Source organism: Saimiri boliviensis, chromosome 7 (genome assembly GCF_048565385.1).
Source record: "Saimiri boliviensis isolate mSaiBol1 chromosome 7, mSaiBol1.pri, whole genome shotgun sequence".
Classification (NCBI taxonomy): Eukaryota; Metazoa; Chordata; class Mammalia; order Primates; family Cebidae; genus Saimiri; species Saimiri boliviensis.
The window spans coordinates 23,368,476-23,380,980 of NC_133455.1; the positions used below are offsets into that span (position 1 = coordinate 23,368,476).

At 47.1% G+C, this 12,505-nt stretch overlaps 2 protein-coding genes across 2 annotated transcripts in view; both read left to right on the plus strand.

Moving 5' to 3' along the window:
* GLTP (glycolipid transfer protein) overlaps positions 1-12,505 on the plus strand; it is a 33,222-nt gene that overhangs the window by 8,528 nt on the left and 12,189 nt on the right. The window lies entirely within an intron of this gene.
* Positions 8,772-10,218, plus strand: LOC141585026 (heterogeneous nuclear ribonucleoprotein A1-like). Its single transcript, XM_074401969.1, has 2 exons — positions 8,772-8,886; positions 9,225-10,218. Exons 1-2 carry the CDS (start codon positions 8,772-8,774, stop codon positions 9,863-9,865), a joined length of 756 nt encoding a protein of 251 aa, XP_074258070.1. The 3' UTR covers positions 9,866-10,218.

The window sequence follows — 12,505 nt, forward strand, 5'->3', positions numbered from 1 at the left end:
TGCCTCAGCCTCTTGAGTATTTGGGATTATAGGCATGCACCACCACACTCAGCTCTGGCGTTTCCTTTAACTGGGATATCAGGCTAACTGGCAGGCAGCCCCCCCTGCACCCCTTGATCCATGAGTTAGAAGTTCCCCTACTGCAACAAGCATCTTCTGAGATTTGGGACCACCCACCACAGCCTTGCAGTGTTTTTTGCTTTTTTAAAAAATTTAAAGTTAACGCTAATACATGTTTATTTCTGGTTTTATATAGAACAGGGGTATCCAATCTTTTGGATTCCTGGGTCCACATTGGAAGAATTGTCTCGGGCCACACATAAAATACACTAATGCTAATGATAGCTGATGAGCTAAAAAAAAAATCTCAAATCTCATGTTTTAAGAAAGTTTATGAATTTGCGTTGGGCCACATTCGAAGCTGTCCTGGGCTGCGTGCAGCCTGCAGGCTGCGGGTTGGACAAACTTGGTGTAGAATGTGCTAAGAAAGACGAACTGTATTAACCCCTAATACAGCAGGTGAGTTATCATGCTGATTGACTGTTGAGAGCTGGATTCTAAAGGAGTGGGACTTAGATTGTATGCTTGGGAGGGACCCCGAGAAGATGAAGCAAGTAACGTCTTGCTGAGGAAAGAAGCCAGATAGACACTTTCCACAATGGCTGTTAAAATTTTGAAACCGCTGGCCAACTTTGGAGGTGCATTTGCAAGTAGTAAGATGCTTTCTTAGCCTTCAAGAGCAGCTGTGTGTTGGGGCCATGCTGGTGTGTCCCACTCTTGATTCCACCTGGCCAGAAAGGCCCATTTCCTAAAGGTCCAGGACCATCATCCTATCTGTGCAAAGATGTGGTGACTCCAGGCCGGGGCACCAAAACCAGTGGCTGACTTGGTGAACGACTACCAGGGCACAGAGCCAGCTGCATGGCTGCTTAAGGCTGACAATTGCTCCAGCAGCCTCCTTTATAACGTCCAAAGGCCACATCAGAGTACATACAGACAGTGGCACCCGCCCACCCTGTCCTGGGATGATGGTGATTAGATCTTTGTGTTCAGAAAAATCTGGCCCTTGAGGTCCAAGCCTGAGGTCTGGCCTCTCTGCTGCCAAAGGAAGAGGATTGAGTAGGAAGGGAGAGACTGCAGTGGCTTGCTAACTCATCTACCCCTCCTCTGCTGCTTGGAGGGACAGCCCTCCGCTGTGAATCCCTTGAATCAGAAGTCAGGCCCTCCCAGGACCCAGCGATGGGTTTCTGCAGCGTAGGCGCCCAGCCTATATCCACATGAAAAGAAATGGGAGGAATTTGTGACGAAGGGCTTTGTAAAATATAATGCGTGACCGTGACCATAGCTAGCGTCATCTGTTTTGAGTGGCTCTCAGGATCAAGCATCGAATTAGTCAGTAACTCTTTTTTTTTTTTTTTTTTTTTTTGAGACTGAGTTTTGCTCTTGTTGTCCAGGCCTGGGTGCAATGGCGTGACCTCGGCTCACCACAACCTCTGCCTCCCGGGTTAAAGCGATTCTTCTGCTTCAGCCTCCCGACTATCTGGGATTACAGGCACGCGCCACCAAGCCTGGCTAATTTTGCAGCAGGTCCAGCCTGGTAGCAGGGGAGACCGGCACCACTTCAGGAAACAGGAAGATGTTACGAGCCCTATTCTGTGGGAGGAGGGGAAATGATAGAAAGTTCCTGGCTGGCATGACAATTCAATCATTTCAATGAGCTTCTTAGAATGGAAATGTTCGGTCCAGGTGCGTTGGCTCACACCTGATATCCCCAGCACTTTGGAAGTCTGAGGTGGGCGGATCATGAGGTCAGGTGTTTGAGACCAGCCTGGCCAACATGGTGAAATACTGTCTCTACTAAAAATACAAAAATTAGCCGAGTGTGGTGGCGCAAGCCTGTAATCCCAGCTACTTGGAAGGCTGAGGCAGGAGAATCACTTGAACCTAGGAGGTGGAGGTAGCAGTGAGCCGAGATCGCGCCATTGCACTCCAGCCTGGGACAGAGCGAGGCTCCCTCTCAAAAAAAAAAGAATGGAAATGTTGGGTTCTAGTCTTAGGTTTCACCGTTTCGGTGAAAACCTGCCAGAGTGAGTGTTAACTCCTTTTATTACATTCTTACAGTGATTCTTGTATGGAGGCTTTTTTTGTGGTTCTTCTTATAGTGTTAACTGTATCTGAGTTTTTCAGAGTCCTTGCAGTGGATCAGCCCTCTCCAGGGTCTTCTAGAAACCTCTGCTTTCCATGCTGGCAGTTAGGCAGTTGACCCATACTTCCCTGTGTTCAGAAATGTTTCATTTTCTGCCCTGCTGATCCTCCGAGTTCCTTACTTCATTCCCTTCTGAGATCTCTGTCTTAATGGTCTGGAGTATATTTGAAGTCATTATTTTATGATGGGTAGATTTCTGCTAATTTTACCCATAGCAATCAATCAATGAGTCAATAATTCTTTTTCTCCCTCCTCCCTCCCTCCCTTTCTCTCTTTCTGCTTTGATTTCTTAATCATTGGAATAATTGTTTTCTGGATTTCCTCTCAAAAGAAAAACTTTGTCTGATGGGAAAGGTGATGATATAATTTATAAGCATAAATGATAATATCTTCTTTTTCTTTCTTGGCTTTTTTTTTTTTTTTTTTAACGGAGTCTTGCTCTGTCACCAAGGCTGGAGTGCGGTGGCATGATCTTGGCTCACTGCAACCTCGACCCCACCCCCACACCCCCTCCCGCCACAGGTTCAAGCGATTCTCCTACCATAGCCTCCTGAGTACCTGGGATCACAGGCACACGCCACCATGCCCGGCTAATTTTGTTAGTATGTTTTGGGATGGAGTCTTGCTCTGTTTCCCAGGCTGGAGTGCAAGTGGCATGATCTCAACTCACTGCAACCTCCATTTCCTGGGTTCAAGCAATGCTCCTACCTCAGCCTCCCAAGTAGCTGGGATTACAGGCGCATGCCACCACACCCAGTTAATTTTTTATTTTTAGTAGAGATGGGGTTTTGCCATGTTGGCCAGGCTGGTCTCGAACTCCTGACTTCAAGTGATCTGTCTGCCTCAGCCTCCCAAAGTGCTGGGATTACAGGTGTGAGCCACTGTGCCTGGCCTGATACTTTCTTTTTCACTGAGCACTTACTAGGTAGCAGAAACTATGCTGAGACCTTTATTTATACAACTTAATTTAAGCCTCACAGCAACCCATTGAAGAAGGGTCTGTTATGAGCCTTATTTTGAAAATCAGGAAACTTGCTGGGTGTGGTGGCTTACACCTATAACCCCAGCACTTTGGGAGGCCCAGGTGGGCAGATCTCTTGAGGTCAGGAGTTCAAGACCAACCTGGTCAACATGGCAAAACCTTGTCTTTACTAAAAATACAAAAATTAGCCAGGTACGGTGGCTCACACCTCTAATCTGGAGGCTTCTCTGGAGGCTCCGGAGGCTGAGGCACTCCGGAGGCTGAGGCACTCCGGAGGCTGAGGCAGGAGAATTGCTTGAACATGGGAGCCAGAGATTGCAGTGAGCCAATATCATGCCACTGCACTCCAGCCTGAGCAAGAAAAATAAACCAACAAATAAATAAAATAAAAATGAGGAAACCAGTTTGGAGAGGTTAACTCGTTTCTTCCAGCCCATACAGCAATTAAGAAAAATGGTTTCCCAACTGCATCATTCTTGGTTCAAGACTGGTTTTTCCTGAATAGGGAGAAATTATGGAACAAAGAGTTGGCGTGTCTTGGGGGTGAGGTTTTTATTTTGTTTTTTTGAGGCAGAGTCTCACTCTGTCTCTCAGGCTGGAGTGCAGTGGCACGATCTCAGCTCACTGCAACCTCTGCCTCCTGGGTGCAAGTGATTCTCCTGCCTCAGCCTCCTGAAAAGCTGGGATTGCAGGTGCGCATCACCATGCCTGGCTCATTTTTGTATTTTTAGTAGAGATGGGTTTACACTATGTAGGCCAGGCTGATCTTGAACTCCTGGCCTCAAGTGATCCACCCACCTCGGCCTCCCGAAGTGCTGGGATTACAGCCAGAGGCCAAGGCACCCGGCCCTGGGGGGAGGTTTTTAAAGCAACGTTTTGAATTGCTTTGTAAACATTTTTTCCTTTAGATAGTAGACTCAGAGCAGGAATCCGTTTTAGGAATGTAGGTAATCTCAAGGCTCAGTATCCTTAAAAATAGGTCTTATTGCAAACTGAGCTGTGGCAACCTTCACCCTCAGATTAATAAATGATTCATCTCCATCAGCTGTAATTTGAGTGTCTTATATTATGATCCTTGCAACCCAGGACCTGTAAGGTTAATCTGCCTCATCTGTTTAACAACTGAACTTTATTATACTATGAAACTTTATTATAGCTATGAAAAAAAAACACTGAATTTGAAAGGGAACCTCCCCACCCCAGGCTTGTAGCATCACGACTCAGGCATCCTGTTCTTTTCTTTCTGGAAATAACTGTTTGGGAATTGGGCTAAGTGTGTTCTGTCCCGAATCACGCAGGCTGACAGTGAAGCAAGCTGTGCATCTGAAGGAGTGCTTTCTTGTTCCTAAACATTGTTCCTGAGATGAAATGAGAGGGTGGGCCAGGGCAGGGCAATGTGGTCACCTCGTTACTCAACGTTAGGAACAGGAACTTCCCCATGTCGTAAGAGATGGCTGTTAGAAGAGGCAGGCATGGAGAGGCAGTTTGGATGGAAATTTCCAGATACAGGCTGTGGTCTTGCTAAGAGTATAACGACCAGTACTGTCCAACTCTCTTGAGACTAGAAAAAGAGGAAATGAGGTCGGGCGCAGTGGCTCCCGCCTGTAATCCTAGTGCTTTGGGAGGCCAAGGTGGGAGGATCACTTGAGGCTAGGAGTTCAAGATCAGCCTGGGCAACAAAATGAGACCCCATCTCTACAAAAAATTAAAAACAAAAAAATTAGCTGGGCATGGTGATGTGTGTCTGTGGTCCCAGCTACTCCAGAGGCTGAGGCTGGAGGATCACTTGAGCCTGGGTGGTCAAAGCTGCAGTGAGCCGTGATTGTGCCACTACACTCCAACCTGGGTGACACAATGAGACCCCATCTCAAAAAAAAAAAAAAGAAAGAAAGAAATTAGTATGATTCTGTGTGGTCACTGCTGGCTTACAGGGAATTCTGCTTTCTGGGCAATGTCGCCTGTCTGAACTGTGGCAGAGACCCAGGCAGGAAGCCCCAGACGACCCTTATCTAGTCAGAATCGTCAGAGGTGATGCATGAAACCCCTCCTTGGTGCATGTCTCCTTTTTGCAAGCGACTCTGATTCTGGTGGCTATTTGGTTTATAAGTATCTAAAAAGATTCAGCCGGGCATGGTAGGTTACGCCTGTAATCCCAGCACTTTGGGAGGCTGAGGTGGGCAGATTGCCTGAGCTTAGGGGTTCAAGACCACCCTGGGCAACATGATGAAACCCCATCTCTATTAAAATACAAAAAATTAGCCAGGCATGATGGGGTGCACCTGTAGTTCCAGTTACTTTGGAGGCTGAGGCAGGACAGTTGCTCGAGCCCGGGAGGCAGAGGTTGCAGTGAGCTGAGATCATGCCACTGCACTCCAGCTTGGGCTACAGAATGAGACTCGGTCTCAAAAAAAAAAAAAAAAAAAAAGAAAGAATTGAAGCACTGCAGGAAGTAGCTGTCAACCATCAATAGGAGTTTAAAAAAATACACAAAGTTGGCTGGGCATGGCGGCTCATGCCTGTAATCCTAGCACTTTGGGAGTTCAAGAGCAGCCTGGGCAATAGTGTAGTGAGACCCAGTCTCTATAAAAATTTAAAAAATTAGCCCAGCATGGTGGTGCATGCCTGTAGTCCCAACTACTCTGGAGACTGAGGTGGGAGGATTGCTTGAGCCCAGGAGGAGTTCCAGGCTGCAATGAGCCATGATTGTGCCACTGCACTCCAGCCTGGGCAACACAGTGAGACCCTGTCTCAAAAAAACACAAAACACAAAGCTGTCCAGCTGTCCTAAAAAAAAAAAACCCTGAAGGCACACCATCTATCATTTAGTGAAGCTTGAGGGGACCAGTGACATTTCTCTGCCATGTCTCTATCATAACTCATATTTTTGATGATGGCTCTGTTTAGAAAGTTACAAATGGCTTCCACTATGAAAGCAGTGACATTTGTGTTACATTTTGATGAGTTCCATAGAAGATGCTGAACTAGAACATTGTTGGTGTATTCATTTTGAAAGCCAGACACACACAGTGGTGCACACCTGTAGTCCCAGCTCCTCAGGAAGCCGAGGCAGGAAGATCACTTGAGCCCAGGATTTCTTGTCTGTAGTGTGCTATGCTGATTGGGTGTCTGCACTAAGTTTGGCATCCATATGGTGACCTCCTTGCAAAGGGGACCACCAGGTTGCCTAAAGAGGGGTGAACTGGCCCAGGTCAGAAACAGCAGGTCAGAATTCCCATGCTGATCAGTAGAGCGATTGTACCTGTGAAGGCACCGCACTCCAGCTTGGCCGATATAGCAAGGCTCTGTCTCTTTAAAAAAGACAGGTAGATGGAAAATAGTCCACTGTTTTTAGTTTTTTATTATTTAGATTAAGCATCTTTTCATTTCCATAGTGGATTGCCCATTGTTCTATAGGGCTGTTGTTTTTTTCTTACTGATTTGTAAGAGCTCTTTACATATTAGGGATATTAGCCTTTTTTCTGTTGCGCTTGTTACACAGTCTCTCTACTCTCTGCTGCCCAAATCATTTGGCTTTGGTTGGTGGTGGGATTTCTCCTCTCCCCATAGAGGAGGTTTCTGTTTTTTATAATTAGATTTATTGGTTTCTTTCCTTTCGTCTTGTGAGTTGAGTAGCGTGCCTTCTCCATTAAACAGAAGGGGCTGTTTGCCAGCTGTTCCAGATAACCAAAGCTTTACCGTATTTGGAATCTGCTCATTTGAGTGAAAGAAGATGGTGGGACCATATCTGATTTTTCTTTTTTTAAAGACAGCTTCAGACCAGGCATGGCAGCTCACCCCTGTAATCCCAGCACTTTGGGAGGCCAAGGCAGGTGGTTCACTTGAGCCCAGGCATTTGAGACTGGCCTGGGCAAAATAATAAGACCCTGTCTCTATTTTTTGTTTTTTTTTCAGACAGAGTCTCACTCTGTTACCCAGGCTGGAGTGCAGTGGCATGATCTCAGCTCACTGCAACCTCTGCCTCCTAGGTTGAAGTGATTCTTTTGCCTCACCCTCCCAAGTAGCTGGCATTACAGATGTGTACCACCATGCCCAGCTAATTTTTGTATTTTTAATAGAGTGGGGTTTCACCGTGTTGGGCCAGGCTGGTCTTGAAGTCCTGACCTCAGGCGGTCCTCCTGCCTCGGCCTCCCAAAGTACTAGGATTATAGGCATGAGCCACCATGCCTGGCCCGACCCCATCTCTATTTTTAAAAAAAGAAGGTTAAAAAAAAAGTAATAATAAAAAATAAAAATGGTTAAAAAAGACAGCTTCCTTTCTCCCTGGAGTTAAGATCATGAACTAGAGAACCCTCCAAGTCCCCTCCCTCCCTCCAGGCAGACAGGTTCTGGGTGGCATTTCAAAGAGCCTGTTTGCTGACAATTAAAAAAAACAAGTTTGGGGTAACTGCAAAACTAGTCAAACAAGAAGGGTAATTTGGGGTTAGGGCTGCATTCTGTAGGAAAGGGAAGGCTCCAGAGCCTGGTAGAAACATGTCATGCCCTTGAATTTAAACTATTAGAGGCTGGGCGTGGTGGCTCACACCTGTGATCCCAGCTAACTGGGGAGCTGAGGCAGGAGAATCACTTCAACCCGGGATGGGGAGGTTGCAGTGAACCTAGATTGGGCCGCTACACTTCAGTCTGGGCGACAGAGTGAGACTCTGTCAAATAAATAAGTAAATAAACAAACTATTAGAAAAGCCACCACATGCTTGAGAATTAAAATCATCTGATTACCTATTTTCTCTGAGTTCAAAGAATGGCAGCATTCTAGACAGAAAGGTTAAGGGTGTAGTGGAAGCAGCCTTGGCTCTGGAGTTGTGTCTGAATTCCTGGCACTCCACGTGTAACCCTGGCAGGTCATGTGTCTTCTCTGTGACTTGATGTCCTTGGACTGCACCAAAGGCAAACATAAGCCCAGAGCCATGGGTGGGTGATGTTGAAACAGGCTTCAGCCCAACAATATACAGAGCACTTCCTGTTTGCACAGCACCTCTGGGCTGTAGAAACCAAAGGTCCTGAACCTGGAGTGGTTAGGTCACTTGGCCAAACTCACACCAGAGCTGAGATTCAAACCTAGGACTGTGGATGCCACTGCTTCAGTGCCACTGCCCCGCTTGATGCCACTGCTAATCATAGGCAGCCCACTTCCGGATGCTTCCAGATTAACTTCAGCATGCGCATTTACGTAACACAGAGACACATGCAGAGCTGCCTCTCCTGCCAGGCCGGCAGCGTTCCCAGCCCCTGCCTCGCCTCCCCTCTCCTCTGGGCTCCCAGCCCCAGAAGTGCACTGGCGGCAACACATTCCTCCCCCACTGTTGAGCAGGAGCTCTGGGCCTGTGTGGTGGCCTCACACACAATGACAGCTGCTGTTGGGCCCAGCTCCTGCTGACCACAGCGGCCTCGTGACCCTCGAAGCGCACGGTCAGGAGAACACAAAACAAAAAGCCTTTCTCCCTGCCACCAGGGCAGGGCCGCTCAGAACTGCACAAGGGCACTGTAGAACATTTTTCTGTGTCTCTGAAATGCATGTTGAATGACCCGAGTCATTGAGAAAAGCTAATAAGCCACCCATGGTCGATGATTATCTGTCATCAAGCCCTGCCATCATCTCTTCACTGGAAAGCTTTGGTTGAAAGCCAGCCAGTGGCAGTAAAAACAGTCACGGTCAGTGCTTTGGGCCCTCGCTTTGCACGTGTGACACCTCTCACAGCAGCCTTGCAGAGGAACATCTTAGAAGGATTTCCATTTTATAAGTAGGGGAACTGAGGCCCAAGTCCCTTCATGTATCCTCTGCCATCCGGGTTGGACAGGTGCTTAAAACCTGTGCATTGGGGCAGTCTGAACCATGAGAGGGTGTAGAGATGGAGAGGCTGGCTGGGAAATCACTGACAGATCCCACATTTCCCACAGTTCATTCATTCATTCATACATTCATTCCTTCATTGATTCATTCATTCCACAGATGTCTTACAAGTACCGACTGGGGTGCTTGGGGCACAGCAGGGAACCTGGTCTCTGCCCTCTTCTGAGCTCAAGTCTGGTGGGAAGACTGCTGGTTTAAAAAAGACAAAGGTGATTATTTTGAACAGTATGGAAAAATTGAAGTGATTGAAATCATGACTGACAGAGGCAGTGGCAAGAAAAGGGGCTTTGCCTTTGTAACCTTTGATGACCATGACTCCGTGGATAAGATTGTCATTCAGAAATACCATACTGTGAATGGACACAACTGTGAAGTTAGGAAAGCTCTGTCAAAGCAAGAGATGGCTAGTGCTTCATCCAGCCAAAGAGGTCGAAGTGGTTCTGGAAACTTTGGTGGTGGTCGTGGAGGTGGTTTCGGTGGGAATGACAACTTTGGTCGTGGAGGAAACTTCAGTGGTCGTGGTGGCTTTGGTGGCAGCCGTGGTGGTGGTGGATATGGTGGCAGTGGGGATGGCTATAACGGATTTGGTAATGATGGAGGCAATTTTGGAGGTGGTGGAAGCTACAGTGATTTTGGCAGTTACAACAATCAGTCTTCAAATTTTGGACCCATGAAGGGAGGAAACTTTGGAGGCAGAAGCTCTGGCCCCTATGGTGGTGGCAGCCAATACTTTGCCAAACCACGAAACCAAGGTGGCTATGGCGGTTCCAGTAGCAGCAGTAGCTATGGCAGTGGCAGAAGATTTTAATTAGGAAACAAAGCTTAGCAGGAGAGTAGAGCCAGAGAAGTGACAGGGAAGCTACAGGTTACAACAGATTTGTGAACTCAGCCAAGCACAGTGGTGGCAGGGCCTAGCTGCTACAAAGAAGACATGATTTAGACAAATACTCATGTGTATGGGCAAAAAACTCGAGGACTGTATTTGTGACTAATTGTATAACAGGTTATTTTAGTTTCTGTTCTGTGGAAAGTGTAAAGCATTCCAACAAAGGGTTTTAATGTAGATTTTTTTCTTTTTCTTTATCTTTTTTTCTTTTTTTTTTTTGCATCCATGCTGTTGATTGCTAAATGTAATAGTCTGATCGTGACGCTGAATAAATGTCTTTTTTTAAAAAAAAAAAAAAAAAAAAAGACAAAGGTGTTACACATGTGACTATCATCACTGTAACAGTGAAACGTACTTAGAAGAAAAAGTAGAAAAAAGAAATACGACTTTTATGAGCAAAAAAACCTGATTTTACTTTTTCCAATATTTTCTTTTTTCTTTCTTTTTTTTTTTTTTTGAGACGGAGTTTCGCTGTTGTTACCCAGGCTGGAGTGCAATGGCGCGATCTCGGCTCACCGCAACCTCCGCCTCCCGGGTTCAGGCAATTCTCCTGCCTCAGCCTCCTGAGTAGCTGGGATTACAGGCACGCACCACCACGCCCAGCTAATTTTTTGTATTTTTAGTAGAGATGGGGTTTCACCATGTTGACCAGGATGGTCTTGATCTCTTGACCTCGTGATCCACCCGCCTCGGCCTCCCAAAGTGCTGGGATTACAGGCTTGAGCCACCACGCCCGGCCCCTTTTTCTAATATTTTCTATGAGAAAATTCAAACGTGTAGCAAAGTTGAAAGAATTTTACAGCAAATTGTACTCGTACACCTACTACCTAGATTAATATTTTACTATACCTATATATCCATATATCTACCCATCTGTCCATTGTCTAATGTAAGCCTTTGGACATGATATATTTTTATTTTTATTTGTTTGTTTTTTGAGACAAGAGTTTCACTCTCGTTGCCTAGGCTGGAGTGCAATGGTGTGATCTCGGCTCACTGCAACCTCCGCTTCCTAGTTTCAAGTGATTCTTCTGCCTCAGCCTCCTGAGTAGCTGGGGTTACATGCATGTGCCACCACGCCTGGCTAATTTTTGTATTTTTAGTAGAGACAGAGTTTCACCATGTTGGTCAGGCTGGTCTTGAACTCCTGACCTCAGGTGATCTGCCCATGTTGGCCTTTCAAAGTGCTGGATTATAGGTGTGAGCCACCGCGCCGGGCCTATAGTTTAAATTTTTTTAGAGATGGGATCTCATTCCATTGTGCAGGCTGGAGTGCAGTGATACAATCATAGCTCACTGCAGCCTTGAACTCCTAGGCTTGAGCAGTCCTCCTACCTCAGCCTCCTGAGTAGCTGGGACTACAGGTGCATGCCCACATCTGGCTCATTATGCATTTTGGGAGAGGAGGATGTAAAGCCATCAGCTGGATCTGAGGAGCAGCCATACCTCCAAATGGGTTTTACCAGTCCCCATGTGGCCCATCCATGGCACCTGCCTGCCACCTCTGCCCCCCCCCACCCCTGTGACGGTTGGAATTAGCAGCCCCTGGTGGCACTGTAGTCATTGACTGGGGGACGGTGTGGAGGATCTTGGCTCCAGGGTTATTATGTAATTCAAGAATGCATGGTCTTTCCAGAGAGGCAGTGGTAGCAGTGCTGGAAGAAAAACACCTTCCAGGCTAACAAGTGACATGACCTCCAATGTGGCCTCTGATGTGGCCACCCTAGGGAAGGCTCCAGCATGGCCCCTTGCTGGGAGATTTGCCTCTGCAGATATTGGAAAGAGGCTCAGTTGCTGAGAGGAGACTGCTCTCAGCAACTGTGTGAGCCCAGTGTGAGGACAGCGTGCCCAGAGCTTGCAGCAGCGGAAGGTGGGAGCCCTGGCCCTAGTGGGGCCTCATGGGGAGCTCAGAGAAAGTGGCAGGGTTCCAGGTCAAGGATGGGTCTCATTCAGTGGAGGTTCTGGGGGACCCTGTGGCTTCCACGATAATGTCATTGGCTGGGTCACAGTGCCTGACCCTAGTAATGATATGATTGAAGTCCAAGTACTAAGTGCTCACCAGTCACCAGGCACTGCTACATGTGTTTGGTGCCTTATTTTTAATTTCTTAAAGAGGTGTATGAAATAAGTACTATTATTGCCCCATTTGACATGTGAGGAAACTGAGGCACATAGAGGTGAGGAGACTTGCTCAGCTGAGGAGTGGTCATGCGGGATTCACACCCCATCTGTCTGAAACCCTAGCCCACCTTCTTTCCATTGGGCTGTGGGGTGTTTCCTTAAATGTTTATTGCTGTTTCTCTCATGCACCTCTTTTCATAGCTGCAATTAGAATGTTCCAGATGGCTGGCCAGGTGTGCAGGGTCTCCTTTGGTGGAATTTGGCTGAAGAAAGTTCCTCATGCGGTCGACTGGTGCACACACTGAGGCCCCTGTCTGGCCTCCTGGGCATTGGCATTTCACTCCTATGGGCTGGCACTCGCCTCTAGCTTGCTCTGGGGTCTTTTTCACCTGGGCTCTGTAGCAGGCTTAGCAAGCTCACTTTTCTAGACTGGAACAAGGA

Excerpts from the sequence above, each read along its gene's own strand:
- LOC141585026 (XM_074401969.1), top strand. The coding sequence starts at position 8,772 with ATGATTATCTGTCATCAAGCCCTGCCATCATCTCTTCACTGGAAAGCT. Across the intron at positions 8,887-9,224 it reads TTTGGGCCCTCGCTTTGCAC|CTCAAGTCTGGTGGGAAGAC; the intron begins GTGTGACACCTC and ends CCCTCTTCTGAG.